The sequence below is a fragment of the Sarcophilus harrisii genome, chromosome 4 (assembly GCF_902635505.1).
Source record: "Sarcophilus harrisii chromosome 4, mSarHar1.11, whole genome shotgun sequence".
Classification (NCBI taxonomy): Eukaryota; Metazoa; Chordata; class Mammalia; order Dasyuromorphia; family Dasyuridae; genus Sarcophilus; species Sarcophilus harrisii.
In genome coordinates, this window is record NC_045429.1 from 281,592,747 (window position 1) to 281,608,938 (window position 16,192).

Genomic DNA, 16,192 nt, shown 5'->3' on the forward strand with positions numbered 1-16,192 from the left:
TCTGACTGTTGGATTTTGTTAGTGATATATAAGAATGCTGATGACTTATGTGGGTTTATTTTATAACCAGCAACTTTTGCTAAAGTTGTGGATTATTTCTAATAACTTTTTAGTAGAATCTCTGGGGTTCTCTAAATATACCATCATGTCGTCGGCAAAGAGTGATAATTTGGTTTCCTCATTGCCTATTCTTATTCCTTTAATCTCTTTCTCAGCTCTTATTGCCAAAGCTAGCGTTTCTAATACAATATTAAATAGTAACGGTGATAGTGGGCAACCTTGTTTTACTCCATGATCTGGAAATTATCAAAGATTTGAAAAAGAGTTGCACTTTTTATGGGGCTACATCGTTTTATGTTAAGATGATATTAGACACGGAGAGGCTTGGAGAGACTTACATGAACTGATGCTAAGTGACCAGGAGATCATTATACACTTCAACAGCAATACTGTATTGAGGATGTATTCTGATGGAAGTGGATTTTTTCGACAAAGAGAATATCTAACTCAGTTTCAATTGATCAATGATGGACAGAAGCAGCTACACCCAAAGAAAGAACACTGGGAAATGAAAGTAAATTGTTTGCATTTTGGTTTTTCTTCCCGGGTTATTTTTACCTTCTGAATCCAATTCTTCCTGTACAACAAGAGAACTGTTAGGTTCTGCACACATATATTGTACCTAGGATATACTGTGACATATTTAACATGTATAGGACTGCTTGCCATCTGGGGGAAGGGGTGGAGGGAGGAAAGGGAAAAGTTGGAACAGAAGTGAGTGCAAGGGATAATGTTGTAAAAAAATTACCCAGACATGGGTTCTGTCAATAAAAAGTTATAATTATTTTTTTAAAAAATAAAAAAAAAAACATAAATGTCTGACAAGGCTTTCCAGAAAACAAAACAAAACAAAAAAGATATTAGAGAATTTGGCTTATGAAATTGTAACCCCTAGTGACTGGAAATCTATATAGCAAGGACATGTTTAGAACCTAAACAAAACTTGTTGTGGCTTTTGGAGTATAGTGAACTTTGTAGAATACAAGTCCAACGAAATAGGCAAACTGGGGTTAATATATCAATCACCTGTGACCAAATAGCAGGTGAAGGTCAGTATGCAGACACTTCAGCACTTATTTATTACCCTTTGATAGCATAAGAACAAATTGCTGCTGCTGCTTTCAAAGCATGGGGCTCCCTCCTAGGAAAAGATGGAGGTGAAGCCTTCACAAAAATAGAGCAAGGTCCCAATGAATCCTTTGCTGATTATGTGGGACATCTGCAGGCAGCTGTCACAAGAACCACTGGAGAAAATGCAACTACAGGAATTATGATAAGACAACTGGCTAAGGAAAAGGCTAATGAGGTTTGTAGAAGAATTACGCAAGAAAATACGCAAGGATGCTCCTTTAGAAGAGATCATAAGACGCTGTGCTAAGAGGGCACAAGTACGTTTTATACCCAGGCTATAATGCAGAACGTGGGAAGACAGGGTCCCTCTTGGCAAGGGACTTCGAGAGAGACTCATTGATGCTTTCAGTGTGGTAAAGTTGGGGCATCTGAAAGCTCAATGTAGGCATAGAGATAAAGTAAGAGGACAGGGTGGGAGAACAAGGCCCAAAACCCCATATCTAAAATGCAACAGAGGCTTCAATTGACCCAGGGAAATGAGAGGAGGGGTACTCTAAAACCTCAAACAAAAACAGGTGGGGCATGACGGCAGCCAAGTTTACACAAAGAGAGTCTTTAAAAGCTCAATACTGTGATATGATCAACCAGCAGAGAAACAATCAGATGGAAGAAAGGGATTATAATTGGGGAGAATACAGGCTTTTTAACCCAACAGAAGGGCAGTGTCCAGTGCAAGCAGCTCCAATATAAGTGCCAGGTGATGAGGAGAAATTTAGAAAGTGGTGAATGGAAGGGACTAGAAAGGTTTAATGCTTGGGGGAAAGAGTTTGCTTGTCTCTGTACAGATGAAGAAGAAATAAGATGGGTGCCAAGGAGCACCTTGAGAGAGACAAAAAAGAGAAAAACCTTGAAACAAAGAAGACCTAAGAAACATCTGATACTGAAAGAGATGGCTGATAATGAGACTGTTACACAACTTCAAAACCCACAGGAATCATTGGATTCCCTGAGACATGATAAGACTGATACAGGACTTCAAAACTTGCAATAATCATTGGATTCCTGACATATGAAGGAAAAGACAATAGATCGATTTTGGACTATTTCTAGGACTTATGGACTTGTATAATTCCTCATGTTGACTCATGTTATTTGTTATATCATTACTAGCCTATGTTATATTGTTATGTGCTTATGTAATACCTCCCATGTTGATGGATTTTATGTTTATCTGTTTCAAGTGAGACCTTTCAGAAACCCACTAATCTGGTTTAATTCCCCATTTTCCTTTGGTTTTCATCTCCCTTCCTGAGATGTCAGGGAGGGCGTAATCACCTCTTTTTATGGTGTTTTCATCCCTTTTTTGAAGAGTCAGGGAAGGAGTGATCACCTCCTTTTTGGGGTTCTTACCTCCTTGAGAAGTCAGGGAGGGGATGATCACCTATGTTCTAAAACAAAAGAAAGTGGGAGATGTTTTGGGCCAGAGCTCTGAAAGAAGGATTCTTACAAGGTGTTAAGACAGTGGAATTGATGAGACAATGGTTATCTAGTTTAGCATGGTGCTTAATAGTTCTCTAAGTTCAGTATGATTGATTTAATCTTACAACAAACAATGGTTTCCTAGTGATATAATGATTGGTTTATACTCAGTATGGAGCATATGAGCAGGGACTGAGAGCTAGAAAAGACAAGCAGACTGGAGGCCGAAGCTCAAGCCCTTGGACTCAGATTCATTCATCCCATCTCACACCACCTTGGTGGCAGGCTCTCCTCCTTCATTTCTCCACTGAAACCAAGTCCCCTCTGAAGGCCACAAGAAAGCTAGCTGAGAACCAGGTGAAGGAGACAATAAAGACTTCTGGACTTTAATACCTGGCTATTCTTGTGGTGATTACTTTGCTGAAAGGAAGGCTGCCCAAAGACCCCAAGAAAACCAAACAAAGAACATTATAGGAAATGAAGGAAGAAAGGAAAGAAGGTAGATAGATTTGGGATAAGGCCTACAATAATGATGACGATGACAATAACTGTTATTTATGCAACATTTTAAAGTATGCAAAAGTGATCTCTTGATTATCAACAGAAACCTATAATGCAAATACTTCAATTATTATTAGTCCCATTTTTTAAAAAATGAGAAACCTGAGGGTCAAAAAATTTAAGCATATGGTCTAGTCACAGCTAATAAATATCAGAGAAACAATTTGAACACAGAGCTTCCCAATTTCAAATTTGGCACACTATCTCCTACACTACCCTGCCTCTTGAAGGAAAAAAAAGGGAAAGGGGAGGCAGAAAAGGAATGATCAGACAAGTAGGAAGAGAATTGGGAGAGGCGCACCACAGAAATTAACAAAGGGAAGATAAGAGTGTGACAAAGAGAAAGGTAGTCAACATTTAGAAAATGCAGCAGAAATGTCAATGAGAAAGATGGCTTGGAAGAAAAAGAACCACCAGAATTGATAATTACAAAATCACTTTTGACCTTTGAAAGAACAATTTCATTGGTAAGGGTAGATGCCAGACTGCAAGTGTTTGAGGAATGTATGAATAGTTAAGCAGTCAACTCTTAAATGTAGTTTTTACTCCCCTGCCACAGCATGTGCTAACTATATGGCCTCACATAAGTTATTTAATACAAAACCTCAATTTCTTCATCTATTAAACGATGACAATACCTGTCCTATCTACTACATAAAATCGTTGTAAGAATTAAGTAAAATAAAGCCCTCAACTTTAAACCATGAAGTATTACATAACTGTTTTGGAAGTAGAAGTTCAAGAAGTTAAGATCAAAAGATGTTTTGTGCTTTTGTTTTATTTTTTGTTTTTCTTTTAAAGATGGGAAATTTAGGTATGTTTATTCATGGGAGGGAAGGAATCAGCAGAAGGGAACAAACTAAAGATTAATAAGAAGAATAATTTTACATATTCATTTAAGCTTCATTACCACTTCAATCTTTTATTCCAAAACTTCTTTGTGTAAACTAAGTAGCTAATAAAGGAAGCAGGAAGTACAAATAGACTATAACTGAAAATTAATGCATAAATTTCCTTTCCAGATCGACATTTTTCATCACTTCAAGATACAGCTAGTAGTAGCAACCCAACAGAAAGTAAATGAACACAAAGCACAGAGCTAGTATGTAAAAATAAAAAGATTTAAAAGAAAAGGGATTGAGAAAAGGGGTTTTCCTTCAATCACTAAGGGACTGTGCATAGGCTCCATAGCCAATAAGGCAGTTAGATGGCACAGTAAACAGAGTGCCAGGCCAAAAGTCAGAAGACTGATTTCAAATCTGGTCTCAGACATTTATTAGTAGTAGGGAAATCATTTAACCCTTGTTTGCCTCAATTTCTAAACTATAAAGAATTTATATATAAAGAAGGAGATGGAAAACCACTTCAAATATCTTTACCAAGAAAACCTCAAAAACATTTTGGGCATGATTGAGTAAAATGACTTCATTTGAGATGACTTCTTTTAGGGGTTAAAATTACCACTATTTTAATGATCTCAGAATCATTAAAATACTGGACACAACTATCTACAGTTACATGATAATAAGTGTACGGAATCTTTATTAAAAACCTAAATTATTCTTTTATTTACATTATCACAGCTGGTCATATCCTTCACATCACAATGATTCCAAATTCTTCTACATCCAAATTTTATTCACCACCCATCATCTGATCATTCTTATTTCCTTCAACCTTTCTTTCTCTGGCCCCCTATCGCCCAAAACTTTTAACCTAATTCCAACCAGCCCTTTCATTTTGCCCTCTAGAAGACCTGTTCCATAGGCAACAAACTTTCTTTCATCTTAATTCTTTTCTTCTCCCACTCTTTCCATCTACTAATACTTACTAAAATGTGGCTCTTCACTGAAGACTCTTTTGTACTAACTACCCCTACATTCATTCTTCTCAGCTGAAGTGGGGAATATATGTTATAAAATCCTAACTGGGCCCTCACTTTTGTTAGGCAATCCTTCTTAATAATCCCTTATCAATTTGCTATTCCACTCTCCACAGAAGTTCTTTCAAATTTTTTCATCCTTCCTCAAACCTCCTATGGCTCCTCTTCCTCCCACCCTCTAAGCAGAGAAACTTGCTTCATATTTTACAGAAAAAAAAAAGAGGTCATTTGCCATGAACTCCCCTTTATTCAATTCCTCATCCTCTTATCTTTCAGGTGTCTTTTGCCACTCTCTTGTCTTTCACCAGTCTTACATGACAAAGTGGTCTTATTTCCTAAGACTAATCCCTTTATTGGTTAGTGATCCTATCCTGTCCCATCCCATCTTCTTCTATCATTCCCACTCTTACAATTATTTTCAAACTCTTCTCCTCTATTGGCTCATTTTCAACTGCCTACAAATTCTCCCATCTCTCTCCTGTACTGAAAAAACCCTCACTTGATCCCTCTATCCCGGCTGTTATCTCTTCTTCCTTTGTAGCTAAATTCCTCAAAAAAAGTTATCTACAATAGATGTTTTGCTTTTTCTCCTCCCACTCTTTTTAATTAGAAAATCACACTTTATCATTCCACTTAAACTTCTCTTTCCAAAGTTACTAATGATCTTTTAATTTACTTCTCAAAGTTACTCAATCTCAAAACTGCTTACAATCTAAACATTACTTAATGATCTTTACTTAAGATGACTTCTTTTAGGGGTTAAAAATCATTTTTTTAAAAAAATTAAATTTTTTTTTGGCAAGGCATTTGGGATTAAGTTACTTTTCCAGAGTCACACACCTAGTAAATATGAAGTGTCTTGGGCCACATTTGAACTTGGGTCCTCCTGACATTAGAATCAATGCTCTATTCACTGCACCATCTAGCTGCCCCCAAAAAACTACCATTTCTTTAATGACCTAAGCTTGGGCACTGGAAAGACCCAAAGCCTTACTTGTCAAATCCAGCAGCCTTTTCTTTCATGTCTGCAGCTTCTGATTTCACTGACCACTTTCTTCTTGATATTCTCTTTTCTCTAGTTCTCTCCTGGTTTTCTTCCTATCTATCTAGCTATTCACTTTCTATCTCCTTTGGTAGACCTTCTTCTTCATCATGCCCTCTAAAATAGTATCCTTTAGGGTTCTGAGTCTTCTTCTCTATTCCCTCTCTACTACTTCACTTTAATTACCATTTTTATTTGAAAATCTACTAATCCTGCCCTAAACTCTGCAGACCTGAAATCTCACATCTCCAAAAGCCTTTCAGACATCTCCAAATGGATATATAGTATATATCTTGAATTCCATATTTTCAAAATAAAAAATCCTACCTTTCCAATTATTGTTGAAAGCAATACCATCCTCCCAAGTTTTTCACTCTCACAACCTAAGAATCATCCTAGATTCCTCATTATCTGTCAACCCACTCATATCCAATCTGCTGCCAAAGTCTGTCAGTTTTTTACCTTTGAAACATCTTTTAAAAACATTCCTTTCTCTCCTTTGACATTGTCACCCAGTCAGCTGAAGACCCTCAGCCTCACTTTCATATAATTCCTGTCTGTTTTGGTGGATATATGTAGGGGAGTATATTTATGACTGTAAATATATGTGTGAACGTGTGATCACTGAAACTTCTCAAGATGTCGAGGATTTTACTGACTAGGACCAAGCCCCAAAAGCAAATCACTCAGACTCTTACAGACAGACCAACAATAGGTCCCTAATCAAGCTCTTCTTGGTCATTGTTTGGACCTGGATATTGGCTCAGAGTGAAAGACTATTTTGGCCAGAATCCCAGAGAGTCTTCCCCTCCCACGTTTTTAAGGTTTTGTTTGTTTGTTTGTTTTTCTTAATTAGATAAAAGTGACCATTCTTTGCTTCCTTCCTTGCTTACCTAGTCAGAATTACTGAATAGATGGGTGACTGCCTCAGTCAAACTGAGGACTATTAAAAACTTTAACTTAAAAAGGCCAAGGCATCTTCAGTTGTCCTGATCTCTATCTGGCCACTGGACACATGGCTCCAGAAGAGAAAGTGAAGCAGGTGACTTTGCATAGCCCTCTCTCATATATCAAATTCACTTGCATGTCATAGCATCATCTCCCTGATGTCATAGTTGTCTTCAAGAATGAAGGACAAACAACAAGCAGGCCCTCATCACCTCACATCTTGGTTATTGTAACAGCCTGTTGGGTTTGGCTAATTCATGTCTCTCCTCATTCAGCTCCTAAAATTATTTTCCTTAAAGTGCAAGCCCCACTATGTCAACTCAGGTCATCCCCAAACTCAATAAATGCCAGTGGCTCTCTATCATCTAGAGCATCTAATATAAAATATTCAGTTGGCCATTCAAAACCCTTCATAACCTAGCTCCCTTCTATCTTTCCTGTCTTCTTATACTTTATACCCCAACATGCATTCTTCCATCCAGTAGCACCAGAGTGAGGACTGTTATACAAACAAGACACATCTCTCAGCTCCAGACATTCTTTCTGGCTGTCCCCCATGCCTCTGACTCCTGACTCTCCCTCCTCTGTCTACTGACTAATGCTCTTATCTACTGACCTTTCTGGTTTTCTTTAATTCCTAATTCAAATCTCACCTTCTACAGGAACCCCTCCTAGATTCTTCTTAATTTCAAAGCCTTCTTTCTGTTACTTTTTAATGCTATATATAGTTTGCTTTCTATATATTTGTTTGCATGTTGTTTCCCCCAATAGACTATAAGATCTTTGGGGATAGGGACTGTCTTTTGCCTCTTTTTGTATCCCCTGCACTTAATGTACTTGACAGGAAGTAGGCACTTAATAAATATTGATTGATTGAACTTCTGTATTAAGCATTTGAAAAATGAGTAAATTGAAATATTCAAGAACTTCAAAGAACTTAAGTGCTTTATGAGAAAATAACAAAAACATATAAGTAAATACAAACTATATACAGGCAGTTACAAAGTAATTTTGGGAGATACTAGTCACTTGGGAGGAAATCAAGCAAGGCCTTATATAAAAGCAGTATTGAGGGGACTTAGGAATTCTAAGAGATAAAAGATAGAAGGCAATAAATTTTAAGAACTGGAGATAATCAGTACAAAAAAATAAAATGTATATAAGGAACAGAAACAAGGCCAGTTTGGCTGAAATCTAGTGTGTAAGGAAATAAAAACTTATGAAAACTCTGGAAAGACAGGCAGAAACCAAACAAATAAGGGCTTTAAATTATGCTTTATCTAGTCATCTGTACCACAAATGTACCACAGAAATACCATGAGATCACTATATTACCTTAACGATTATTTGGCTCACCTCCCCTAAGATGTCAGCTGTGAGATCAGGAGCTCCCAAAAATTCTGGGATTCATGAATGAAGTCCCATTCAGGAGGTTGACCCCAAAGGATAAGTTTCTCTCTATGACTCTTGTCCCCATCATGAAAATCTAGGAAAATCTCTTGAATAAAGCTTAAGTGTGATCATATTTAGGTTTTATCATACATGGATGTAATAGTATTTGGGTAAGATGAACTACTAAATTCATGAAACTGCTCCTCAAGGGAAAATTCCACAATGACTTATCAAGTGACAGGAAATAGCTCCAGAACAAACGCTACAAATATTTTGGCTAAATTCCAAAACCTAACAAAACTTAAGTTTGTGTGAGGAAAAAAAAAAAGCATGTAATCTCTCATAAGGGAGCATCCTTTACATAAGAACCACCTTTATAAATCACATATGTAAACTGCCACAGCAAACAACAACTACTTCTACTCTCCTCACCTAAACTGGAAGTATGATAGAATAGAAAGTGATCTTCAAAACCCCATGATGAGTTCTGTCATGTACCCATGAGCTGTCAGGGACTAGAAATTTAATGGATGAGTAGGAAATGAGGAGCCAGGTTCCTTCTATGTTATAGGAAAGAGACATACACCCACTACTTATTTTCCCCTAGAAAGGCCTTAATGCTTTATTTATGAAAAGGCTGAAATTTTCAAGCTGAACTATCTCTCCTCTCCTATGATGTATTTGTATCAATTGTCTGTCTTTCAATTCTGCAATGTTTACTTGCCAGGGAAATTGAATTCAGCAGAAGCAAAGTAGAACAGGACTGCAGAGCACTTTAGTTACTGAGAGACAGCCAAATGAAAATTTCCTCCTGAGGCATGTGCCAACTTGGCTGAGATCAAGACTCAAAATCAATGGCTATCTGGTCAGTATAAATAAATCCAAAAGAGCAGAAAAGCTGGGATTTGTTGTTGTTGTTTTTTAATAAGATTAATTTACAGCTTATTAAGTAGCGATACCTCAAATCAGTCCATACTCTGTTTTGTCTTTTTGATAAGGTCTTTCCTTTTATATTGACCTCTATTCTGTAAAGGATTTAGCTAATTTTTTCTTATTTAATTTTTGAAAAGTCAAGAAGCCTGAGGGTTATATAACACAGGATTTTAAAGTAAAAGTCATGGCAAGGCATAACAGCAGACTCTGCTGTCATGTCATATCATAGGACATACCTTCCATAAACCAGCTGCTCTGTCCCAAAAAATTTCATAACCTTCATGCTTTTCTTCTATGCTTGTCACATACTCACAAAACTCTTTTATTACATTCCTCCCATGAAAAATTTTTTAAAAATTGAACTCTTTTACCTTTTGTCTTTCCTTCCAATGGTACTAGCTTCTTTGTTTCTGCTGTTAGCAACAGCTCATAAGGATGCTCATCTTCCTCCTTGGATGCACTCCCCTGGGTCCTACTTCTCATAACTGGGACCTAATGAAGAACAACATCATAATGGACTTCACTTCTCGTACAGTCAAGTAAAGCAAAAATGAAAAATTCTAATGGTCCTCTTTTTTCATATGAGGGAAAGAGAAAGAGGGAGACATTGGGAGAAATGATATGAATATATAATTAGCAATCACTAGTAGTCAACTTACATCAATCTATCTATGGCTTTTCATGGATTCCATTTTGACTTTGTATCAATTTTCAAATGTAAAACATGGAGAAAATAAAAGTTCCTTCTCTATTTCCCACTGTTTTAAGTATGGTATGGAGATTTTGTTTTTTCTTGTGTGTTTATCTAAAACTTACGAGAGATTTTTGGCCATGATGCGTTATCCAGGTCATTTTCCCCCAGGCTCAAAACCTGATATGCAGACATATTATTCAATGGACTGAAATCTTCCCAGTTTGGAATACAACTGACCTTTGAATTGAATCTTGCCATTTACTGAAAACAGAGTAGTGTTCTGTGGCCCTTTCTTTCCAAACATTTATGGAAATTATGATCCCTTTCTTCACATATCCTTGGGAGCCCCACTGGACAAGGGAAAAAACTTTCCAAGAGCCAATTTTCTCTCGCATAAAAGTACAGACCTAAGTCTCAGTTCTTCCACTTAGCATCTTTATTTAACATCATTTAGAAGGATAAAGGGAGACAAATAAAAGAGGAAAGATTTTTAAAAGATTTGTGTGACCTGAGGAAGTCATTTCTGATTAACTTAAAAGCTAGATTCTAGAACTTTAATCTGAAGTGTTTTTGCCAATTGGGAACCTAATGACCTGAGTTAGTCTTTATATCATAGATTCAGTCTAAAACAAATCTAGAATATTACAGAGAGAGATAGACAGGCAGATACACATACATACACACAGACAAAGGAAACAAAGAGATAGAGAAAGACAGTAGAGACAGTATCTATGATATTCCTGAAATTGCTATCAATATTATTTGGAGCAATATCAATATTAGTTTTTTTTCTTTAAAGAAATGAAACATTCTTCAAAATTTGATTAGCTCAAGGGACTATGGGCTCAGAATGCTGACATTACTTCCTTAACACCTCAGTAGAAAAACCACCTGAAGGAACTATTTCCATCTGTTTTTATTTATTTATGATATTTATGATAAGAATTTTCCTTCAGCTGAATTCAAGGTATTTCCAATGTCTATTCTATTGAAAATTCTTCTCCTGCTTTTGCTAAGTGAATCCCTTTTTACTAACTGTTGAATGACCTATAGATGTCTCATTTTGTATTCACTATCAAATACACCCACACCCTCACCCCATCCACCACCCTTTCAAGTCATTCAGATTTCCTTCTATTAAACTTCTGGCCCCAAATTGATGACTGGACTACCTGGCCACCAATTTAGGCCCAAGAGGCAGCTAGTAAAGGACTCCTGCCATCTGTCTTGCTGTGCCAGCCAAGACTGACTACCCTGTATTACATTTTCTTTCAAGATCAAAAGAGAGAGCTCATAACTTCCATATGGGCAATCAGGACAACAGGGCTTCTTTTCATTGTAAAATGCTAAGAAACACTAAATCATCCCACACTTTTATTTCAGTACGTCATCCTCATTGTATAGGTAAGAAAAGAAAAACCAAATAGTTAAGACCTCATTTCCAAAATATATAGAGAACTGACTCTAATTTATAAGAAATCAAACCATTCTCCAATTGATAAATGGTCAGAAGATATGAACAGACAATTCTCAGACAAAGAAACTGAAACTATTTCTAGCCATATGAAAAGATGCTCCAAGTCATTATTAATCAGAGAAATGCAAATTAAGACAACTCTGAAATACCACTACACACCTGTCAGATTGGCTAGAATGACAGGGATTGTTGGAGGGGATGCGGAATGTTGGAGGGGATGTGGGAAAGCAGGGACACTAATACATTGTTGGTGGAGTTGTGAATGAATCCAACCATTCTGGAGAGCAACCTGGAATTATGCTCAAAAAGTTATCAAACTGTGCATACCCTTTGATCCAGCAGTGTTACAACTGGGCTTATATCCCAAAGAGATCTTAAAGAAGGGAAAGGAACCTTTATGTGCCAAAATGTTTGTGGCAGCCTTCTTTGTAGTGGCTAGAAACCGGAAAATGAATGGTTGCCCATCAACTGGAGAATGGTTGAGTAAATTGTGGTATATGAATGTTATGGAATATTATTGTTCTGTAAGAAATGACCAGCAGGATGAATACAGAGAGGACTGGCAAGACTTACATGAACTGATGCTGAGTGAAATGAGCAGAACCAGGAGATCATTATATATTTCAACAATGATACTGTATGAAGATGTATTCTGATGGAAGTGGATTTCTTTGACAAAGAGAAAATCTAACTCAGTTTCAATTGATCAAGGATGGACAGAAGCAGCAACATCCAAAGAAAGAACACTAGGAAATGAATGTAAACTACTTGCATTTTTGTTTTTCTTTCTGGGTTATTTTTACCTTCTGAATCCAATTCTTCCGGTGCAACAAGAGAACTGTTTGGTTCTGCACACATATATTGTAACTAAGCTATACTGTTACACATTTATGTAATGGGCTGAGGTTTGAGCTGATGCACTGAGGTCCCAAGTACATGAGGCTAGATAGTAATTGGGCTATACTCTATTAATATACATGATTGGCTAAAGAATGGTCCCTGCCCACTCTCCATGCAAGTCCTGATGTGTTGTATAGGAAATGACGATTTTGGTGGGTGGAGGCAGAGAGAGAGGGAGGAAGACAAGCGGGGAGAGATTGGGCTGGGTTCGAGACTCCGAGCTGCTGGTTGTGTGGCTGCTGGTCGAGCTAGCTTCTTGACTCAGCTGCACACATTGCTATCGCCGATTCTCTTCCACCTCCGATCCTTCTTCACTGAGAATAAAGACTGACGATTTTCCCCTAACCTGAATTCCTGTCTCGTGCTGATCTTAAAATACACGATCTTAACACATTTAACATGTATAGGACTGCTTGTCATCTGGGGGAGGGGGTGGAGGGAGGGAGGGGAAAAGTTAGAACAGAAATGAGTGCAAGGGATATTGTTGTAAAAAATTACCCAGGCATGGGTTCTGTCAATAAAAAGTTATAATTAATAAAAAAAAAAAAAAAAGAAAAAAAGAAAAATCAAATACTTGCCCAAGATTTTTTGCCTAGTAATTACATAATCCCAAATTTTATCAGTTACATTCCACTGCCTCATATATACTAGAAAACAGTTTGTCTAAAGCAGGGGTAGAAAAAGTCCTGCCTTCAGGCAAAATAAGGCCCCAAGAAATCATAAGTTAAGGCAACCTCAGGGGATGTTGAACTGAAATCTAAGTATAACAACCTCCTATTGCTTAAGTTCTATAAATTGATAATTTTGTATGATCCAGGGAATAATGTTATAAATATCAAAGGGACCCTTGGCAGAAAAAAGGTTCCCCAGCCCTGGTGTAAAGCAAATAAATAGTTCTTTCTTTCCTAAGACAAAAAGAAAAAAAAAAGTCTTTCCTCTATTCTATTCCCTATCTAGGCATCAATCGCTTTATTGGCAAAATGGAATACATAAACTCGATTGTCACTTCTGTGGGATTAAATATTCTACACATACAACACACAACAATGCAGTAAGCTACTCTTCCTGCCTCTCTCACTCAGGAAATGTGCATGCCACAGAAGTAAACAAGGAAAAAGTTTAACTGAGTAGATGTTGCCCTTTATAAATTCTTTCTTAATCTTTTCATTTTCTTCCATAGTTAACAATAAAAGAAGACTGGGGGAAAAAAAACAAAATTTATTTTGTGCTGAATAGAAAGAATACCTTTGCTATAAGAAATTTTAACACACAATTTTGACCAATGGCGAAAAGAACAGGGGGAAGGAAAAGAGAAACAAGTTTCAGTGAAGAAAATAATTAATTTACTCTAGTGCTAATTGGCCTACTTACAGCACATAAATGCTAAGTGAACTCTCTAAATTGGCCTTAAAGAATCTAACAGTCTATTTGACCTTCCCTTCCTAAAAAAAATTTCCTCTTAAAAATGTATATCTACATCATGATCTGGTCATTAATCTGATAAACTCCAGGTGACAAAATATATTATCTCATTTCCTTATCCAAAACGGTCAGCTAATAAAACACAACGATCAAAAATAATAGGGACATAAATTGAGGGATAGGTTAGAGGTAGAGGGAAGCACTGGAAGTCTATCTACATATGTTCCAACTAGGAATTAAGTAGTTGTCTAAAGAATAAAGTAAAGTCAGATTTAACTAGGTAATCAAAACGAAAAGAAGAAAATATAGGAAGGAATCAGCAATAGAGAGGAAACAATATGGGCATTTTAGGTTTTTATGCATGGCACTATCTTTTATGCCAGGGCGGCATGCTAACTATGCAGCTTTACAATGCTTAACAAAGAGCAACTGTAAACAAACAATAGCAGTTGTGTTCCTGTGTGGTTCAGCCTATCCACCCTTCTGGTATGTCTCTCGAGACTCTGGGACCCTGCTCTAATGGTGCTTTATCAAAAGACTTCTATGAATTATAGGGTTACACAGGTTTTTGGGTGGAATTTCCAAGGTCTTTCAATGGGTTCATAATCATTCCAATCTTCCAGGAATTTGAAACGTCACTGTGGTCTTTTCTTGCTAATCTAACAGACAACAGAAATGAAGGACTTTTATTGTTTTGTAGTTTAATTTGGATTGTTAAAGCTCCCTTCTTTACTATATTTTTTCGTTATTTTGAATTTTTTATCCTTTTTTCCCCCTTTGCACTAGATGAATTTTATTGTTATTTTCTCTAGCTCAAAGTAATTCTTTGGTTGTTTGATTGATACAACACTGAATAAGTAGATGAACTTAGGTTGTATTGTAACTTTTTATTTATGTTGGCTCAGCTTGTCCTTAGAGTAATTACTATTTCTCCAATTATTTAGGTTTTCTTTATATTCACATAGGTTTGTGCTTGTATGTGTGTGATTTTAAAATCTAAATATTCTACACATTTTGTGGGGGAGGAGAGGGTTAAATAAATTTCTCTTATCTTTTCTTGCTCAATTTAATTGGAAAAATATAACAATATTTATTGTTTGTGTGGATAAATTTTACATCCTGAAATTTTGCTGAAATTATCATTTCAACTGATTTTTAATTAGTAGAGTGAAGTGAAAACCGGGAGAACAATTTATACAACAGTAGAGTGAAAATAACTTTCAAAGTAATAAAAATTCTAATCAAAACAATGACCAAGCAGGATTCCAGAAAATGGAAGAGGAAGCATGCTACCCACCTGCTGACAGAGAGATGAAGGACTCAGAATAGAAATTTTAGGGCCATTACCAATGTGGGAATTTGTTTTGCTTAATCATATATATAATATATATACATGGAGATTTGCAAATTTATTATTCTTATTTTTTTTTTGCTAATTTTAACATTTCTATTAATTGCAAATAATAATAATAGGTTTAATGGAAAAAAATTTTTAAATGGGTTTGTCATAGAGAGGAGGCAGCTATGTGGTATAGTGTGAAGACCACCGGGCCTGGAGAGCAAATCTGGTCTTAGACACTTATTGTGTGGTTCTGGGTAAGTCATTTAACCCTGTTTGCCTCAGTTTCCTTATTTGCAAAATGAGCTGACAACTAAAAAGCACCTATAAGCAAGCGATCAAGGTAAAACATAGTTTGGGCACAAGTTCAACTAAATTCCTAGAAGAGGTAAACAATAGTTTTGTTTTGTTTTAAAGAGAAGAAAATGAATTTATAAAGAAAATGAGAATGCCAAAGGGCAATTGGAAAAGAAATGAGAGCTATAAAATAATTTTAAAAGGATATTAATAACTTGGAAATAAGGGATATAAAACAGCCAATGAGATTCTTTGAAAATTCTTATTATTCAGTCATTGAGTTGTGTCTAATTCTTCATGACCCTGTAAACCACAACATGCCAATACTGTCCATGGGGTTTTCTTGGGAAAGATAATGAAGTAGTTACTTCGTTCTCCAGAGGATTAAGACAAATAGAGGTTAAGCGACTTGCCCAGGATAGCACTAATAATGTTTGAGCTAAATATGAACACAGAGAACACATCCAACCATTCTGAAGAGCAGTGTGGAACTATGCTCAAAAAAGTTATCAAACTGTGCATACCCTTTGACCCAGAAGTGTCACTACTGGGCTTATATCCCAAAGAGATCTTAAAGGAGGGAAAGGGACCTGTATGTGCACAAATGTTTGTGGCAGCCCTCTTTGTAGTGGCCAGAAACTGGAAAATGAGGGGATGCCCATCAGTTGGAGAATGGCTGAATAAGTTATAGGAAT

The 16,192-nt window shown here is 36.5% G+C and overlaps 1 protein-coding gene across 6 annotated transcripts in view; it reads right to left on the bottom strand.

Moving 5' to 3' along the window:
* Positions 1–16,192, bottom strand: part of ANKS1A (ankyrin repeat and sterile alpha motif domain containing 1A) — a 229,081-nt gene that overhangs the window by 107,234 nt on the left and 105,655 nt on the right. For all 6 annotated transcript variants that reach the window (XM_031965020.1, XM_031965019.1, XM_031965018.1 and 3 more), the window contains one exon: positions 9,740–9,860. In XM_031965020.1, the coding sequence (XP_031820880.1) occupies positions 9,740–9,860 (121 nt within the window). The remainder of the gene's footprint in view (positions 1–9,739; positions 9,861–16,192) is intronic.